At 43.3% G+C, this 17,519-nt stretch overlaps 1 protein-coding gene across 2 annotated transcripts; it reads left to right on the top strand.

The window, feature by feature from the left end:
- Nucleotides 1-6,712: 6,712 nt before the first annotated feature.
- LOC139800071 (serine palmitoyltransferase small subunit B-like) lies at nucleotides 6,713-14,790 on the top strand. 2 transcript variants are annotated; one of them, XM_071752765.1, is made up of 4 exons: nucleotides 6,713-6,823; nucleotides 11,882-12,194; nucleotides 12,797-13,131; nucleotides 13,531-14,790. In XM_071752765.1, exon 4 carries the CDS (start codon nucleotides 13,563-13,565, stop codon nucleotides 13,803-13,805), a length of 243 nt encoding a protein of 80 aa, XP_071608866.1. In that variant the 5' UTR covers nucleotides 6,713-6,823; nucleotides 11,882-12,194; nucleotides 12,797-13,131; nucleotides 13,531-13,562; the 3' UTR covers nucleotides 13,806-14,790. The 2 variants fall into 2 exon arrangements, with proteins under 2 accessions (XP_071608866.1, XP_071608865.1); XM_071752764.1 differs by lacking the exon at nucleotides 12,797-13,131 and having other exon boundaries at nucleotides 13,531-14,788.
- The last annotated feature ends 2,729 nt before the right edge of the window (nucleotides 14,791-17,519 follow it).

The following is a 17,519-nucleotide window of genomic DNA, read 5'->3' as shown; positions in this document are numbered from 1 at the left end:
GCTCCACTGCTTTCAGCATTCTCCCAGCTCACAAAAAGTGCCACAATCACAGGATCTCTTTAAAAAGAGCAGAGTGACTGGCAGCTGCCTTCAGCTGACAAAAAAAAAAGAGCAAACAAAGGACGAGAGAGAGTGCAGAAGGAATGCAATGCATTTCCAGGGGTCCCTCTGCAGGAGGCTGTTTATCAGACATTATGAACTGATTTATTTATAGCTAATGGCTTCTCCAAAAACATTGTTCTCTGGTGACCTTTCTGCTTGCATTGAAAATCAGAAGGCCTACTCTGCAAATAAATTAAATTATTTTAAACTCAAAGATGAGGGAAAAAAAGCTTCTTGCTGTATTATTTCATTATTACCTACAGTATCTCCTGCTTTTTTTACCTTATTATCATTGCTGGTTATGACAGAGAGCTAGTGTCTCCATAATAATCAGTAAACCTGGCAAGTCAAAAGAAAATAACCACAACTTAACTTAATATGAGAGTTGAGGACACTTATCCATTAATCTGATCAGTTGCTTACACTGTCAGCTCCTTATACAGGGGTTCTGCCTCTCAGTGGCCTCTGCAATGTCCAGTCCATTGGACAACTAATGGGACATTACTTGCTCCACAAATAAGGGACAGGGATTTGCACTCTTGCTGGCTGAAAGAATTAGTCATTGCTTCCTACAAAAAAAACCCCAGAAAGAAATAAGCAGGTTGTTCCTCCAGCCCAACAGATCCAGCCTCTTCAGACTGTCAAGCCCACTCACAGTGACACGTTGGAGTTTGACTTACAGAGCTGAGATGTTTGCACCCAGAGGGAATTGTGTCCTGGCTCTGACCACAATCTCTGCATAATAAGGTTCAGCAGTTCAAGGCCAGGTTGGAGGAGGCTTTGAGCAACCTTATCTAGATGACAAGTGTCCCTGTCCATGGCAAGGAGGTTGGAGCAGATGACCTCTGAGGTCCCTTACAACCTAAGCCACTCTAGGATTCTATGAGCACAGCAAATGCCAACCTGATGGAGTCCTCTGTGTCCCCAAGAGACACTTAATTCACCTCACACTGCCAGCAAGCCCCAGGTGGGGCACTGAAGACATGTTTTACAGTCAGCTCCTCACAATGCCTGGCATGGCTTTCCAGCTGGGATGCTTCAGGAGTCACAGTGCATCCTGTCACCTTTCCCTCCTGCAGTGCTGATGAGACTCTGTGAGTGCAGGACAGAGACACAAAAGATGCTGATAGACCTTGTTTGTTGCTGCTCACAGGAGTTAGGAAGGAGAGCTTTGCAGTAAATGATGCTGTTTGCAGGAGGGGTGAGGAAGTGTTAGGTGTGATTGCTGTGAGCTCTTGCTGGAGGAGGGAATGGAAGTTTGTTCCCATCCTCAATGCCCAGACCATGTTTCTCCTGCACTTCCTGCATCTCTGCTTTTCTCCTTTAAGAATAAGAAACATATCTCAGGGTAGCCAGACCAACTGGGCAAAACCATCTTAATGTTAGAATTAATCCTGTGCTTTAGCAAATAAAGCAGCTTTTCTTTACTGCTTCTTGCTGCAATGGAAAAAGTAAAATATTGAAGAAATAATTTCACAGCTTGGCTAAGCATTAAGTAACAGCACTTTCTGTATAACAAATATGTGATGCTATGGATTTGGTAATGGAACAGGAGATGCACTTACATCAGAGGAACTGGGCTACCAGCCAAAATCTGAAATCTACCAGTTATGTTCCCAACCAGGAACAAGGGGAATTAATTCCTGAATTGATGTATGGACAGAAAAGCAAAATATTGCATAACATGCAGAATCTGTGGGCTGCATGCATATTCCTCTACCTTTCTTCTATTACTTTTCTTTATCTGGTCTTTGAATCCCAAAACTCTTTTTTAGTGAAGTTAGCTAAATTCAAAGTCTAGCTCCTGCTTAAAAAATGGAAGACCCCTCTCCTTCAGTGCCTGTGAGCCTGGCACCTTTTTTCCAAGTTTTGTTCAGCAAGAGCTGGTCCAATCAGCACACATGAAACAGTAGAACCACAGTGAAAAACTAAATGCCTGCATACTTCATTTCTGTAATAACTGTAACATGAGGCCTATTACTTGTAAGTCTCTGGGATATTTTTATCTTCACTGGTTTTCTACTCAAAGCTACCAGTAACAAGCACTCAAGGAAAACTCCACTGATGAGGTGTAAGGAGAAGCCTGAGGAATGTAAGGTAGGAAGCTGATGCAGAGGCAGTAAATGCTGGCCTGTGTAAAATGCAGTTTTGAGGCACCAAACACAGTGCCCTTAGAGGGAGTTTTAACTCCAAAGTTAAGATGATGTACAAAAGACAAGGCCATTAACCCCATTAAAATGGGTTCTTACAAGTTTGAGAAGTCTCATGCTGGCAAACATCAATACAGGAGTGGCAAGACAAGAAAGCAAGTTAAGCAGAACCTCTCTTAAGAAGTGAGGAACCCTCATATTCTTCAAACTTTGGATAAATTATGTTAAAGGGAAGTAATATGCTTGAGCACTTGAAACTGCAGCTGCCATTTTCTAAACCTGTTCTATACTTCCTTAAAGTTATTAAGTTCACTTAATCTTTATTCCTTTAGGATACCAAGAGACATTTAATGAAGTCTTCAGTCTTGAAATCAGTTTCTCCACATAGCTGAGTTCTGCAGAGAAATTTAAATTAAAGTCTTTTTAGCTGTCACCCTGCTCTAGAACAGGAAAACTGAATCCACTCTCTTCCTTGAGATGCAGATTTCTTAATGACTCAGAGAAACACTGATATAATTTAACCTCATCTAATCTCTGCTTAATACACTGCTCTCTGTTAGAATCAGTGGGAGGATTATAGGTAAAATGACTATATTGGGAACTTGGAGCTCTCCCTTTCTGTAGCCATTTGAAGCTAATTGATAAATTTCCTGCATTGGCAGCACACATATTGACTGAACTCAGCTCATGGAGAGGAGAAGGAGATCAACAACTCTTACATTTATATTAACAACATGGAGGAGGATTTCAACATGTAAGTAACAGTGAGACAAACTATGGATAATTTTGGCCTTTGTTCTCAAAATGGGCTTTGTTTTCTCTCACCCTCAAAGGGTGTTTTACAGAGGTTCTCTGGGGTTACAGCTGGAACCAAGAAGTATGTCTGAAAGGATTTCATTTATCTTTAAAATAATGATCCAGTATGTCACCCAGACAGGAAAGCAAGCCAGGGATGAGTGCTTGATATAAAAATTTATGAAACATGAAATGGGCTTTAATAGTAAGTCTGTGAAGTCCTGAAACAAGAGGTCTCTCTGGAGTGGCAGTCCTGTTTTTATGATGCTTTGATAGGTGGGAAGGTGACAAAGAGTTGTGTATGAGGAAAGAATTAAAAATGCAACTGCACACGGCTCATAAACACATAAAGACTCCAAAGCTACACTCCAGGTACTAATTCCTGCTAGGGAATGTTTCTGTTTAGTTTAGGTTGTAAAGGTTAATGGTAAACACAATCTTGCATCTGCCAATCCCTGGTTTATTTCTCTTCCAAGATATGACTTACCAGTGACCTTCTGTTACCCATCATTTGATGATTATGGCTGCATTTTCCAGCAAAAACTGTTCTTTGCTTTTTAGGTTAAATTAGACTGTGAGCTCAGGTTTTGATTTATATGGAGTAGTGATGCCTCATCCTTCCAGGACTGAAAATGTCCTCATTTGAGATCAGATCAGAAGATGGGATGAAAGCCTTTTATAATTTTGAAAGGAATCAGTCTTTTTAGGTTAGTCACTCCATTTCAGTTATTCATCATAAAGATGGGTATGTATGAAAGGAGATACTTTTACATCTGTACTAAAATCCTGAACATTCTACATTGACAAATGGTTCCTAATAAGAGAAAGAGATAAAGAGAGAAGCAAAGAGAAATGTTAAAAATGAGACCTTCTGGCTCAAAGACCCACTCATTTCTCAGTTTGCAACTATGAAGGGACACCCAGGGAGCTAAGGCAGATTAAAGATTAAAACTCATGAATACCAGTTCTTATTATTGTCTAGCAAAAAGCTGTATATGTAATGAAGCATCCACTTTTTATCTACCTGTATACAAGACAGAATCCCTCTGGTAGTGCTGGATGACACTGAAAATAAACCTACAGAACAGGAGCCTCTTTGCTGATCCATACAGGAGGTCCTGCAACAGTGTGAAATACTTTCCAAAAGACAGCAATGAGACCTAAGAAATTTCACACAAAGCAGAATTTTATAGGAACACTGCTCAAGCTAACAAGTAAAAAAAATTCCTTTAAATGTAAAGCTACAAATGTAGTTATTTTCCCTTTTCTTCATGCATTTCTAGATTCGTTCTAATTAGCCTTCAGATTTTATTTTTGTCAGTGGTGATTTGGGAATTACATGGATAATAAATTCCCATTTCTTATGCCATAGTCCTAGAGAAACTAGGACACATGGAAAAGAAGTATCTAAATAAAGAGAATTCACATAGAGGAAAAGGTCTGAATCTCTGTCAAAGTAATATGAATGAGGAAGAAGCATCACTGATTATCTTGACAGTGCAGGAATGCAGACTTTTTTTTCTAACAGAAAACACATAAAGATTAAGAGAAATCTGCCTCAAATTCTCACTCACAACTTATCAGTTTCATTATTCAGCAATTAAATACAAGGTATAAAATACAAAGAACAGATGGCCAGGGCTAACTTTAACTGAAAGTTTCAAATTAATGACTTCTGGAGAAGAACCAACTGTTAGCATAGTTAAGCAAAATCCATCCTGCTGTGTCTTGTAGCCTTTTGATTTCATAAACCTTCTTATATAAAAGATTAGATGAAAAGTAAATGCAGTCAGAGAAATAAAGACACATGGAGAAGACAGAGATTTTAAGTCTTTGGATTCTCTGAAAATTTAAACATTTATAAATGTTAGGACTTTCTTTTAAAACAAACTTCTAATCATCTGGCTAGGGGAATGAATTTTGAACATAAATTGCTGCATTCTGTGCAATTTGTGTGAGTCTGTCTGACTCTCATACCTACAAAACTCTTTCACATTATTCTTCAGCCTCAAAATAAGCAATTTCTCTCTATTCTAACCAGATCTGAAACCAAGACTTTTCCCCTTCATGTGCTACTGTAGAAACTTAAGTTTGATAAAGACTTCTGAGCAAAGGTGAAGGGACTTTCTCTGCTTGGGTCTGTATATAGTTTTAATAAGCTTTGAAACAAAAATTTTTGAAGTGTAGGAATGAAAGAAAAGTTAAATAATAGAAATAGTTTCAATTTGATGAGACTGACAACTTATTTTTGAAATACGTTTTAGATAATACCCATATGGGCAGTTTGAAGCAAAAAAAACCATGAGTTTTTTGGAGGAAAAGAAAACATACTATTTGTACAGATTACTCATTTTCCCATTTTCCCCTTGCATTGTTTTAACTTTTTACCCCACACATTAAAATACAAGCAGAATTTTGCCAACTAGGATCTCAGTAAATAACTGTGCCATTTCTCCTCCATTATCTATAGCTCAAAGCTATTTAGATATCTAAAATCTCTACAAGACAATTGGGAGTGATGCTCTGAATAACTTGGGAAATCTAATTTCAGTTTCTCATCCTGCCAAATTGTTCATGTCCTCAATTGTGACTGTTCCAAGTTCCTCAGAACGCGCATTCACCTCCTCACTTTTTTATTTTTATTTTTATTTTTCTTCCTTTTTTTCCCCCCTTTTTTTTTTCCCTGAGGAACAAACATCTCTGCCTTGGGATTGATAAGGCAAGGAACAATCTAGTCCAAAATGTCACCAGCCTACAAAAGTAAAGAAAAAAAATGCTGAAAAAAGACACTCAAGTTCTCAAGTTTTTTTCCTAGTAAAAATACCTGGGCCTAGACAGAAAGGAAAGAAAGCATTTCTTAACAAACATATTTGAAAACCACGTTCCTATTACAGAAAATATTGTAATACTTTTTAGTACTGTAACGCCTCTGGAGACCTCTTTGTCACAGTCACAGTATACACTGAACACTCTCAGATTCCCCTTTTCCAAGGATCATTTACACAATGCAGGAACTTCTAACACTCTTAAGTCATTATCTGATGTCTTCCAAAAAAGGTACGACTAGATTTGGCTGGGGATTTTCTCTTCTTAGACCCCATTTGGATGTTACTCACCACGTACATGGCTCGGCTGAAAGGAACTGCAGGAGGCGGCTGCAGGTCCTGAGGTGCTTACACACGGCTCTTGGCTTCACCTGAGGTAAAAGACACAGACAGTCCTTCAGGGAAGAGGTTTATCTAAAACAATATCTAGTTTAGAAAACGTGGGATGAAACATAAGCTTAAGAAACCCCCCCCAAGCTGCTCACATCGTGCCAGGGGTGCTGGAGAAGGGGAGAGGGTGTGAGGCAGGTGGGTGCAGCAACAGCCATAAGCACTGTGAACGAGGAATTTCTGCTATCTGTGCGATTGTTCTTACTCTGCCTCTTTCACGGACACCATTTATCCTTCCACACTGAATTTTTCCCCTCACGACAGCCCCCATAGCCTGTACTTACTCTCTCTCCCTCAAGTCTCCTCAACCCTTCCCTCCGGACGCTTCCCCAGAACTACCGGCCCCAGCAGCCCTTGCGGCGCCCCACAGCCTCATCTCCCCGCTCCCTGCCGCGGGGGCTGCTGGGACTTGTAGGCAGCTGCTTCCCGCGCCGCCTCTCTCCTTCACGGCCGGGCGGCGGCTGAGGGAACCGGGGGACCCCGGCCGGGTTACCCCGGAGAACAGAGGCTTCTGCCTGCTCGAGACGGAGGGAGAAGCTCGAAGCAGCAGCAGAGAGCCAGGTGCTAGGCTGGTAGCCATGGGCAACCCGGCGGAGATGCTGAGGGGGTCTGTGAGGGGCCAGCGAGGAGGCTGAGGCGATGTGAGGAAAGCGCGGGAAGGCGGGAAGAGCCGGGAGCCCGGGGAGAGAGGCGCTGAGGGGATGTTGCTCTTCTCCCCTCATTTCTAATGAAATTACGAGGTCCTACAGAGTTGTTGTGGGGTTTTGCTTGGTGGTTTGGTTTTAAAGAGTGTTTAGTGACTCCTGTTTGCCCCTGGTCCCTCAGCAGTCAACTGGAAGGGCGTTTTTCTCAGAGAAAGGACATGTCCCCTGATGGCAGCTGGGTGAGGAGCTGTAATCTGAAATGATAAATTAATCTTAGGTGGTTTTGGAGGGGTGGTAAAAGCTTCAGATATGCTTCAGGTGCTCCAACTGCAACTGAAGTTAAAGAGGATGTGAGCAAGAATTCATCAAGCAGAAAGGGACACCCATTTTGTTAACTACCTTCCTTAGTTATAAGAGAAAAACAGAGCTCATCTTGACTATTTCCTGAAAAAAAACCCACAATTTTTAATTCCTTGACTTTCCTCTGGAACACCAGCTCCTTGGATCTTTTTTCTTTTTTTTTAAAGCCTAATGTTAATAAATTCTTCCACAGTCTTTGACAGAACTGTGCTTGTTATCGCTGCCATTGGGTATATGCTTTGCTGCATGCTTGTAAAAAATAGCTAAAAGAAAGGAGAGCTGCAGCTATTTCTCTACTAGAAGCCAAATATAAACATTATTAAAAGCATTTTTACTACTTTAGTTGGTTCTTCTTATAAAGGGTGCTGGAGGTCTGCAAGAGAGCTAGGATTGTATCACCCCTGTTCAGAAGTAAAACTCCAGAAGAATCCTAGAAATCTGAGGACTGGAGAACCTGGGTTTTAGGACTGAAGAATAAAAAACTAATAAGCATTATTAACAGCTTAGGGAAACAAGGGAGAAAGCAGAGCTTTGCTACTCAGTGCAGAAACAGAGAGAGCTTCCTTTTTCTACCCATCCTCAGTTCAGAAAGGGCTGTGGAAGCCTTCCAGGTGAAGGAACAAGGCACAACTTGGGCTGGAAAATGTAGAATTTGGACCACACCTAGAGAAGAACTCTTGACCTCTGAGAGACAAGCCATGCATGGAGTGTCACAGCAGGCAAGCACTCACAGGAACATGCTTTGTGTACTTCTGGTGGGCAGAAGAAAACTTGCTGTGCTGGAGTTTCCTGTGGTTCAGTGGTAGCTAAATAAAAAATTACGTGAGTGAGCTGGACTGGTGAGACAAGAAGCAATTGGAGAATGGTTCAAGATTCACTGCTCTTCACAACTGATGTGCTTAACTTTTATGAAACACTGAGTTCATGACATAGAAAATGGCATGGTATCATCTTGTTTTGAGCAGAAATAGTCTGTGCCTAACCCCTCAGGGCCAGCTATGCATATTACTTGTGCTTTTGTAGATGACAAGCCTCCTTAGATTTCACTTAAAGATTTGTCCTGGTATAGAATTAAAAGATTTCTAGAACTGGTCCAGTCAGGTGTGGGGAAGAATGCTGAGAAATGGCATGACTCTTGCAGGCAACAATGTCATAATTAAAATACATTATTTGCATTACAAACAGCAGTAAGTCAAGCTCCCAGTCAGCTGTAGCCAAGACACATTCCTCATCAAGATACATTCCTCACCTTGTTGTTGAGTGGTGTCATACAGCCTGATTCCAGGTGTGATACTGCTCCTGATCAACCTGTCTGCTGCCAGGATTTGGAGAGCTGTGTGCCAGGTGCTTTCTGCCATGAAAGAAGAGAACAGAGACTTTTTGAGAGCTGCCCTGCTCTGTAAGGAATGCTCCTCCTTTTGAAGAACAGTCATGTATCCTGTAGGTTCTTTGGTGCAATTTGATTCCCCTCAGCTCCCTCCCCTTGTTGTGGTTTCCTCCTGCCCTTTCCTCCTCTGCTTGCAGTTCTGAGCTCAAGTCCTGGGCACATCTTTGTCCTGGCAGGAATTTCCTGGTGTGCCAGGGATGCAGGAGGAGGTTGCCAAGCCAAGCAGAACCATGTTATGGACTTGAAGGTGCAGCCAGAAGTTCTGGTGTGAATGGAGCTGCAGACCTGGCTGGCATGGAGAGCTGCAGAAGGTTGCCTCACCAGTCACTGAATAATTCCAGGTCAGCATTGTTTCTTTCCAAAGGTGCTGGAGCCAAAAGGGATCAGACAAACTCAAGTATCCTGTTAGGACAAGAGAAACTTGCCTGTGCCTTGCTCTGTGTGGATCTGGGCAGATGGGGCAGCTTAGAGAGAAAGCTCTCTTGACATTCTGCTTCAATTATTTCACAGCATCCTGATTTTTAAGTAGGCAGATAAATGACTTAGCACTGTGTAAAGGTGTGGGGCAGGGATAATTCAGGCATTTTTAGCTTGGTCTTCCACAGAAATTAGGCTGATTTTCTTTCATTACCTCTATCTAAGCTGAAGAGGAGCCAGCAGTGTGCCCAGGTGGCCAAGAAGGCCAATGGCATCCTGGGCTGGCTCAGGAACAGCGTGGCCAGCAGGTCCAGGGAAGGGATTCTGCCCCTGTGCTCAGCCCTGGGGAGGCCACAGCTTGAGTCCTGTGTCCAGTTCTGGGCCCCTCAGCTCAGGAAGGAGATTGAGGTGCTGGAGCAGGTCCAAAGGAGGCAACTGGGCTGGGGAAGGGACTGGAGCACAGATCCTCTGAGGAGAGGCTGAGGGAGCTGGGGGTGTTGAGGCTGGAGAAGAGGAGGCTCAGGGGAGACCTCATCACTCTCTCCAACTCCCTGAAAGGAGGTTGGAGCCAGGGGGGGGTTGGGCTCTTTTCCCAGGCAACTCTCAGCAAGACAAGAGGGCACAAGAGGGCTCAAGTTGTGCCAGGGGAGGTTTAGGTTGGCCATGAGAAAGAATTTCTTTCTGGAGAGGGTGCTCAGGCATTGGAATGGGCTGCCCAGGGAAGGGGTGGATTCTCCATCCCTGGAGCTATTTCAAAAGAGCCTGGATGTGGCACTCAGTGCCATGGGCTGGGAACCACGGGGGGAGTGGAGCAAGGGTTGGACTTGATGAGCTCTGAGGTCCCTTCCAACCCAGCCAGTTCTAGGATTCTGTGATTCTATGATCTCTTCATACTCCCACATCCCATACATTCTATCCCATGACCAATTTCAGTTAAATCAGAAAAAGAAATACTGAAATTAAAGATGCACATTTTGACACAGGAGATGACCAAGAGCAGAAAAGCAGCTTTATGACATAGTTCTTACTAGACAGCAGAGGAACCACACAGAAGGTGCCCATTCTCAAGCCAAATGCTAATTAAATGCTTCAATGTGGGCTTCCACAGTATAAGACATCAGAGAATCCTATTATAAGGCATGAAATAACAGGAAAAAAAACCCTACCTTAATTCTCCTGATGGAGCTGATCTGCTAAATTCTCTATAAAGCAGAAGTTACCACTTTTCCATATTAAAAACCTCATGGAACTTAGAGATGGGAGGCTGGTCATTCCCTTTAGTGCTGTGGTGATTTAAAGGTTTGCTTTAATTTATGCTTCCCTTGCTAAGGAGAGTGATTGCTGTGTCACTGTGTGACTTTTATATGCTTGTGTTTCAATTTGTTAGGCTGGAAACCACAGTGAGAAGCAGTAAAAAGAGGTTTTCAAATTTAATTGTCTGGGAAATGTGATCAAGAGACCTGAAAACAAGGAATCAGCCTCTCTGTCACAGAGTGCTACCCCAGAGAGTCTCTTTCCCACACTTCAGAGCAGGATCTTTGCAAAAAAATCATTCCTGCTCTATCCATCTTACCAGATGTAGCAGTATGTTTATGTCTGTGTTTTTTTGTTGTTGTTTTCTTGCTCTTGTTTTGCTTTTTAACTTTAAAGTCTATTTCTGATTTTTATCTCTATAGGGAAAAGTATCTTAAAGCTCACAAGGCTAAAACTGCCTTAAAATTGAGGCATTTGAGGCAGAGTTTGTATCCTGAGTGAAGCTACAGACATCTGATTCCCAATCGTGAAAGGTTGCCATCAGTTCTTGTTTCCCCTGGGGGCAGAAGCTGGGAAGAGCAGCAGGAGTGGCTGCTCAGAAAGGGAGGAGGAGGAGGAGCAGGAGGAGGAGGAGGAAGGATGCCTGTGGGCTTTGCACATCACCATCCCAGATCTGCTTACAGCATCCACACTGGGAAGAGATTCTGCTTAACCCCACGTTTTATTGCTGTGAAACCACCTGATCTTCTGCTCTGCCACCTCACTCTGTCACAGAGCTTTCAGCTGGGAACTTTTTGAAGCTCTTGAGAGCTACACCAATCCCAGAAAAGTCCCACTTTCTGCTGCCCAGGGTAGTGTTTTGCCACTTCTCAATTTTTCTATGGAATGGGGACAGCTTTTAAACTGAAAACCTTTATTTTGTTGAAAAGTATGGGGAAAACAACAAGGTGAGGGTGTAGGTTAGCATTGACTAATAGATCAGCTCAGGCTGTGTTTGGGAAGGAAGGGAAGACAGAAGGTGAGGCTCAGATGCCTGAGACATTCCTTGTGGCACGTTGTCCCTAAACATAGCTGATTCATTTTTGGAAATGACTGCAGGCAGATAGTTTAGAACATGGTGTATTATGCAGATTTCCACCTCATTTTCTTCTCCAATTAGATCATTAAAAGGCCCCCAGTGCTTGTGGCTTGCTTTTATTTTGTAGCATTTTAAAGGGAAAACTCACCTTGCAGAAATCTTGTCCCCAAGTTCTCTCCTCCCCTGGGGTTTCTGGAGGAAGAGAGCTGAGGTGAGGCTGCAGAGAAGGCTGACAACTGGCTGGAAGTGGTGTTAATCAAAGGTTGGAGGAGGTGGTGCCTTCATTTGGAGACTTTCCTGGGACATATTAATTGAGCTGCATTCTTGTGGCTGCTTAATTCTGACACCAGATTTTTACAAGGACATTTAATTGCACCTGCCTGGAACTTGGGCAGCCTGCCCAGGAGATATTTTGTAGAGATCTGAAATTAGGGAAGGCACTACTTGTAAACATTTTTTTTTTTTTTTTTTTTTTGCAGATTGTCCTAAATAGCACTTCAGCCTTGTCTGTACCTGCTCTTCCCCTCTGACTGTCTAAATTATCAAATCAATACCATCTGGAGAGTGTGGTACCAATTTCTGTCCTTGTTGCATAATGCAGAGAGCTTTGGCCAGAGGAGTTTGTAGCACTGGTGAAAAGGGGTGGGGTGTGGAGGACACGCTCTGTAATTGAGGATCAAAGTTAATTGTTTCTGCTGCTCAATCTGGAGAGGAGCTGTTCAGCTGCAACAGTCAGAAGTGTCAGGAAGCATCTCTCACCTCCACGTTCTGTCACCAGGGAGAAGGGAAGAGGTAAGTGCTGCTTTTTACAAAATCAATGTTTTTTTCTAAGAAAAGCCTTGCCTCAGAGTAGCTTAGCAATACATTGGATGGTGAGAGGCTTAAGAATACACTAGGTTTAGAGAAAAAAAGCAAGAAATGCACAGAAATGTGACAGATATAATAAGGATATTACTGAAATTAGCTAATAATAATTCTTAATGACACAAGCATGATGTAGTTTACCTCACCTGTTGGGCAGGAAAAAGGTGGGGAAGCTGTGGAAGTAAAATAGAAAAAGTGAAGCCATTTTTTTCTAAAAACTTGAGGATAAAATCCCATTCTATATAGATCTGTGAAGCTGTGTTTAATTTCTGTGGACTAAGGTTTTTTTTCCACAGATCTTGATACCAGAAGTTCTTAACTTTCCAATTAAAAAGTGAGGAATCACAGTTTTAATTCTGACTCCATGCATTTAGCAAATGACAGGAAGCCCCAGTAAATGTAACAGTTGTGTTTTCTCTTTCCCTCCCCAGTTTTGTATTGTGGTAATTAAATAATGCAACAGTAATTATTAGCATTAATGTGACCACAGAGCTTAAAAATAAATTTCTATCTTTTAATTCTGGCAACAGATCAACTCAGTCTCAGTTAGAGAAGCTGGATGATCTGGATATAGTTTCCTTGCATTGTAGTTCTGTATTTTTAGTATTCTCCATCCTCCCAGTCTGCATTCCAGCAGCAACTGAAGCATAAAATTCCTAAAATTCAGACATAAAATTCAGTCCACAGCAGCAGCAAACAGACTTCTAGCCAAGTTCTACATCCAAATCCAGAAGTAGGGAAGGAGAGAGGAGGGTTTGAAGGGCTTTCTGAATTAAGCCACTTCACCAGAGTCTGAAGTAATCCAACACAAGGCAAAGTTATGAAAGTAGAGCTGCTTGGAGAAGAGAATTGCAGCAATTATTGGGTAACTATTGGGTTTTTCTGTACACAAGAGATATTGTGGAGTCTTTTTGGTAAAGAATGGTGCCCAGTACACAGTGGTCAGCACTGGACTGACTGGCTTAGAGCTGAAGGTTGGAAAGGCAAATGGAATAAAAGCAAAGCCTTTCATGGGATGTGGTGAAAGAATGACTGATGCTAGGCTGCTGCTATCTGATCATATTTTATCCTTTAAAATGTATCTGTCATCTTGGAATTTTAGATCTCTTGCATTTTTAAAGCATCCTTTCCTAAAAATGGTCCCATCAGCAAACTGAATAGCAGGGAGTTGCTACCCATATGAAGTTTTTATGTTTTATATGCTTTCTTTTTTTCTTTTTTTTTTAAGGTTTCTGTTTCTCCTAACAATCCTTTATTGTAATAGGGAAGGCTTTGAGAAGCAGCACAAAGTTGGAGATGGATTTTAAGGGCATGAAGAACTATCTCTATTGGCTGTACTGCCAGTTTGAACTAATCACCTGCAGCTATCTCATGGAGCCCTGGGAGAAACTGCTCTTCTACACTTTCAACATCACTATGCTAGTGACAATCTTGTACACTGCTTACATCTTCATCCCTGCCCACATCAGCATGGCTTTTCAATTCTTCTGGCACTTTTTTGGAAACCAACATGAAAACACTGTTTCTGTGGTGAAGTAACACTGGCAGCCTGACCTTTGGACCAAACCAAACACAGATTTTTTTGGTTAGAACCAGGTTCAGAGCATGTGCAATGACTGCTTTGTTCTGCAGTCTCTCTTCATGTTCTTCTGCCTTCCAGGACTCTCTGACAGCCAATTATTTTGCCAAAACAATTCCAATCAGCCCTTGTTTTTATTATTTGACCAACTCCTTAAAAAGCTTTCAATTTTAAAGCCTGGCTGGAGTTCTGAAGCTGGGTTTGGTACAGGAATAACTGGGCTGCATATTTTGTTATTCCAGGGTGAGCTGCTTGGTTGTGGAGAGTTTCCATCCTGAGAAATTCCATGGCACACATTTGTTCTTGCCTGCCATAGCTTTGCTGACAGGAGAGATGTGTACAGGAGAGGTTTGGCACAATGCTCTACAACTCTAAGCTGGTCCTCCAAGCTTGGGATGTGTGTATTTATAGAATGCTTTTCTTATTTATTTAGTTCCCTCAGTTATTTAATGCAATGGGTTACTTGCCTGGTTTGTCATCATTGTGATTTATTAAAAATGTGGGGATATTCATCCTTGATAATGTATAATAAAATTCCCATTTTCTTGGACTTAAAAAAAAAAAAAAAGGATAATTTTTGTTTTACTTTTAGAAGACTTGGTAAGGCACCCAATTCATACACAGACCATGCAACTACATATTCACGTTTGACAAGGACATTGCAGTTGAAACCAAATGAAAACTAAAATAAAATCTCTCTCATTTGTCCTAAACTCCTCATTCCCCTTCTCCCCTCTCTTTTATACTCATTGAGCAGTGCCTGAAACATGAATTTTTGAGTCTGCAGATTGTAACTAATGAGCTGGACTCCCTGTACTTGTGTTTTTTTTTTTTCTACCCAGTCTGTTTTTTAATTTTCAGCTTTAAAAACATGCAATGCCTCTGGCCAGGGATGAAGGAGCAGAACGAGTAACTTGGCAACCAGAATTGCTGTTTGTATCATAGAATCCTAGAATCCTAGAATGGGCTGGGTTGGAAGGGAGCTCAGAGCTCATCAAGTCCAACCCTTGCTCCACTCCCCCCGTGGTTCCCAGCCCATGGCACTGAGTGCCACATCCAGGCTCTTTTGAAATAGCTCCAGGGATGGAGAATCCACCCCTTCCCTGGGCAGCCCATTCCAATGCCTGAGCACCCTCTCCAGAAAGAAATTCTTTCTCATGGCCAACCTAAACCTCCCCTGGCACAACTTGAGCCCTCTTGTGCTCTCTTGTCTTGCTGAGAGTTGCCTGGGAAAAGAGCCCAACCCCCCCCTGGCTCCAACCTCCTTTCAGGGAGTTGGAGAGAGTGATGAGGTCTCCCCTGAGCCTCCTCTTCTCCAGCCTCAACACCCCCAGCTCCCTCAGCCTCTCCTCAGAGGATCTGTGCTCCAGTCCCTTCCCCAGCCCAGTTGCCTCCTTTGGACCTGCTCCAGCACCTCAATCTCCTTCCTGAGCTGAGGGGCCCAGAACTGGACACAGGACTCAAGCTGTGGCCTCCCCAGGGCTGAGCACAGGGGCAGAATCCCTTCCCTGGACCTGCTGGCCACGCTGTTCCTGAGCCAGCCCAGGATGCCATTGGCTTCTTGGCCACCTGGGCACACTGCTGCCTCCTCTTCAGCTTCCTGGCAATCCAGACTCCCAGCTCCCTTTCTGCCACTCTGTGCCCAGCCTGGAGCTCCCCATGGGGTTCTTGTGTTGAACCTCATCCCGTTGGGATCAGCCCAACTCTCCAGTCTGTCCAGGTCCCTCTGCAGAGCCCTCCTGCCTTCCAGCTGATCCACACTTCCCCCCAGCTTGGTGTCATCCCAGGAGAAGGACAGAGGAGTAGCAGTGCTCACAGATAGTAACAGAATTGGAACTTTGCTCCCATCCACCCTGAGCTGAGTTTTCTTCCACCTTTCAGGCACCCAGATGCATCTGGGATGTCCTCTCCTGCAAGGGAATAGGATGTTATGAGGAAGTGGCAATCAAATGACTTATGAAATGAGATTGGGTCACAGAGCAAATAAAGTGAAAACACTAATTATCTGATTCGTCATCTCACCAGGAGATGTTACTTTCCCAATTATAATTAGGGGAAAATAAGATAGGAGGTGAAAAGAGTTTCTCTGGGAAAATGAGGGCAGCTGAGCTGAAATTTACAGCTCTTTTGACAATACCCAAGGAGTCTCTAAATCTGAAAAAAAAAAAACCCAAACCAGCAAACTTGTATTTAATGTTTCAGCTTGCATGTTTTATTAAAATATTCTAATGGCTAAAGTGGTAAATATCCTGCATGTGCTCCTAGCAGCTGGCATGCTCAGTGTGTACATTGCATTTATGGATGTTTGGGAACAGGTGAGCACATTTTAGGGGTGTCAGTTATTATTTATGAAGACAATATTTATGGTTTAAAACTGTCAGTCTGTGATACAGATAAGTAAATGCAGTTATTACACATCATACATGCTGGGAAATGTGCACCTACTGCATTCTTATCCTGGGAAGGCAGCTCAGGGGATCAGGAGTCTTGTCACAGTTTACACAAACTGTCCCCTGTCTGTGTTTATTGCCACCTCCCCAGCTCAAACCCACTGGGTGGGTGTTTCTTGGGGTTGCCCCAAGGGCCTGAGGGGTTCTTTTGTGTCTGTGGAGCTGCTCTGGCTGCCAGTGACCCTCAAAAGGGACTAAAAGAATGCTGGGGAAGGACTTTTTGGGATGTCAGGGAGTGATAGGAGTACGGGGAATGGATTCCAACTGGAGCAGGAGGTTTAGATTGGATGCCAGGAAGAAATTCTTCACCATAAGGGTGGTGAGACCCTGGCACAGGTTGCCCAGAGAGGTGGTGGAAGCCCCATCCCTGGAAGTTTTTAGGGTTGGATGGGGCTTGGAGCAACCTGGGCTGGTGGGAGATGTCCAAAAAAGCAGAGAAGGAAAAAAAGGCCCAAGTGGGAGCTGACAACCCCCCAACTTCTCCATTTATTTCCCTCGTTACAAGCTTTTCTCCTGCAAGTAGCACTCAGCTGCAGGAGAGGATTTCAAACATTATATGCAAACTCCACCTTGCAATTTCAGTTTTGAAACCCCAACCTGCTTGGGCAGGTTCCCAGTGCACTCTTCCCAGGAGCCTGAGGGGTTGAATTGATAGGGCAAGGCTGTGGCTCCAGACATCTGCTAATGTCAGGCTTCTGCATGCTCAGCTGGGCAAGGAGAGGTGGTGGAGGTCAGGAACTGCTCTGGTTTGGTGTCTCAGATCAGACACACACTCACTACAGCTCTGTGACAACAGTGAGATCCAACCTGGAATATCTGCAGCCTGCTGCAACCCTTTCCAAGATTTTTCTGTCCCTCAGCAGAGTTTGCAGTTAATCGGTACAGGGAGTGGTCACAACGTTTCTTTTTTTAAAACCCGCTGATAAGTGTTGCAAAACAACGTTTACTCCTGGGTGGCTGAAGCGGAATAACAAGTGGAGTATTATTCCCTGCCTTCTCTGAGAACACCTGCACCAAGAATCCTAGAATCCTAGAATGGGCTGGGTTGGAAGGGAGCTCAGAGCTCATCAAGTCCAACCCTTGCTCCACTCCCCCCGTGGTTCCCAGCCCATGGCACTGAGTGCCACATCCAGGCTCTTTTGAAATAGCTCCAGGGATGGAGAATCCACCCCTTCCCTGGGCAGCCCATTCCAATGCCTGATCACCCTCTCCAGAAAGAAATTC

Source organism: Heliangelus exortis, chromosome 9 (assembly GCF_036169615.1).
Source record: "Heliangelus exortis chromosome 9, bHelExo1.hap1, whole genome shotgun sequence".
Classification (NCBI taxonomy): Eukaryota; Metazoa; Chordata; class Aves; order Apodiformes; family Trochilidae; genus Heliangelus; species Heliangelus exortis.
This window is presented reverse-complemented; position numbering and strand designations above follow the sequence as displayed.

Bases quoted from the DNA above. Each gene is read 5' to 3' on its own strand.
- LOC139800071 (XM_071752765.1), top strand. From the start codon at position 13,563: ATGGATTTTAAGGGCATGAAGAACTATCTCTATTGGCTGTACTGCCAG.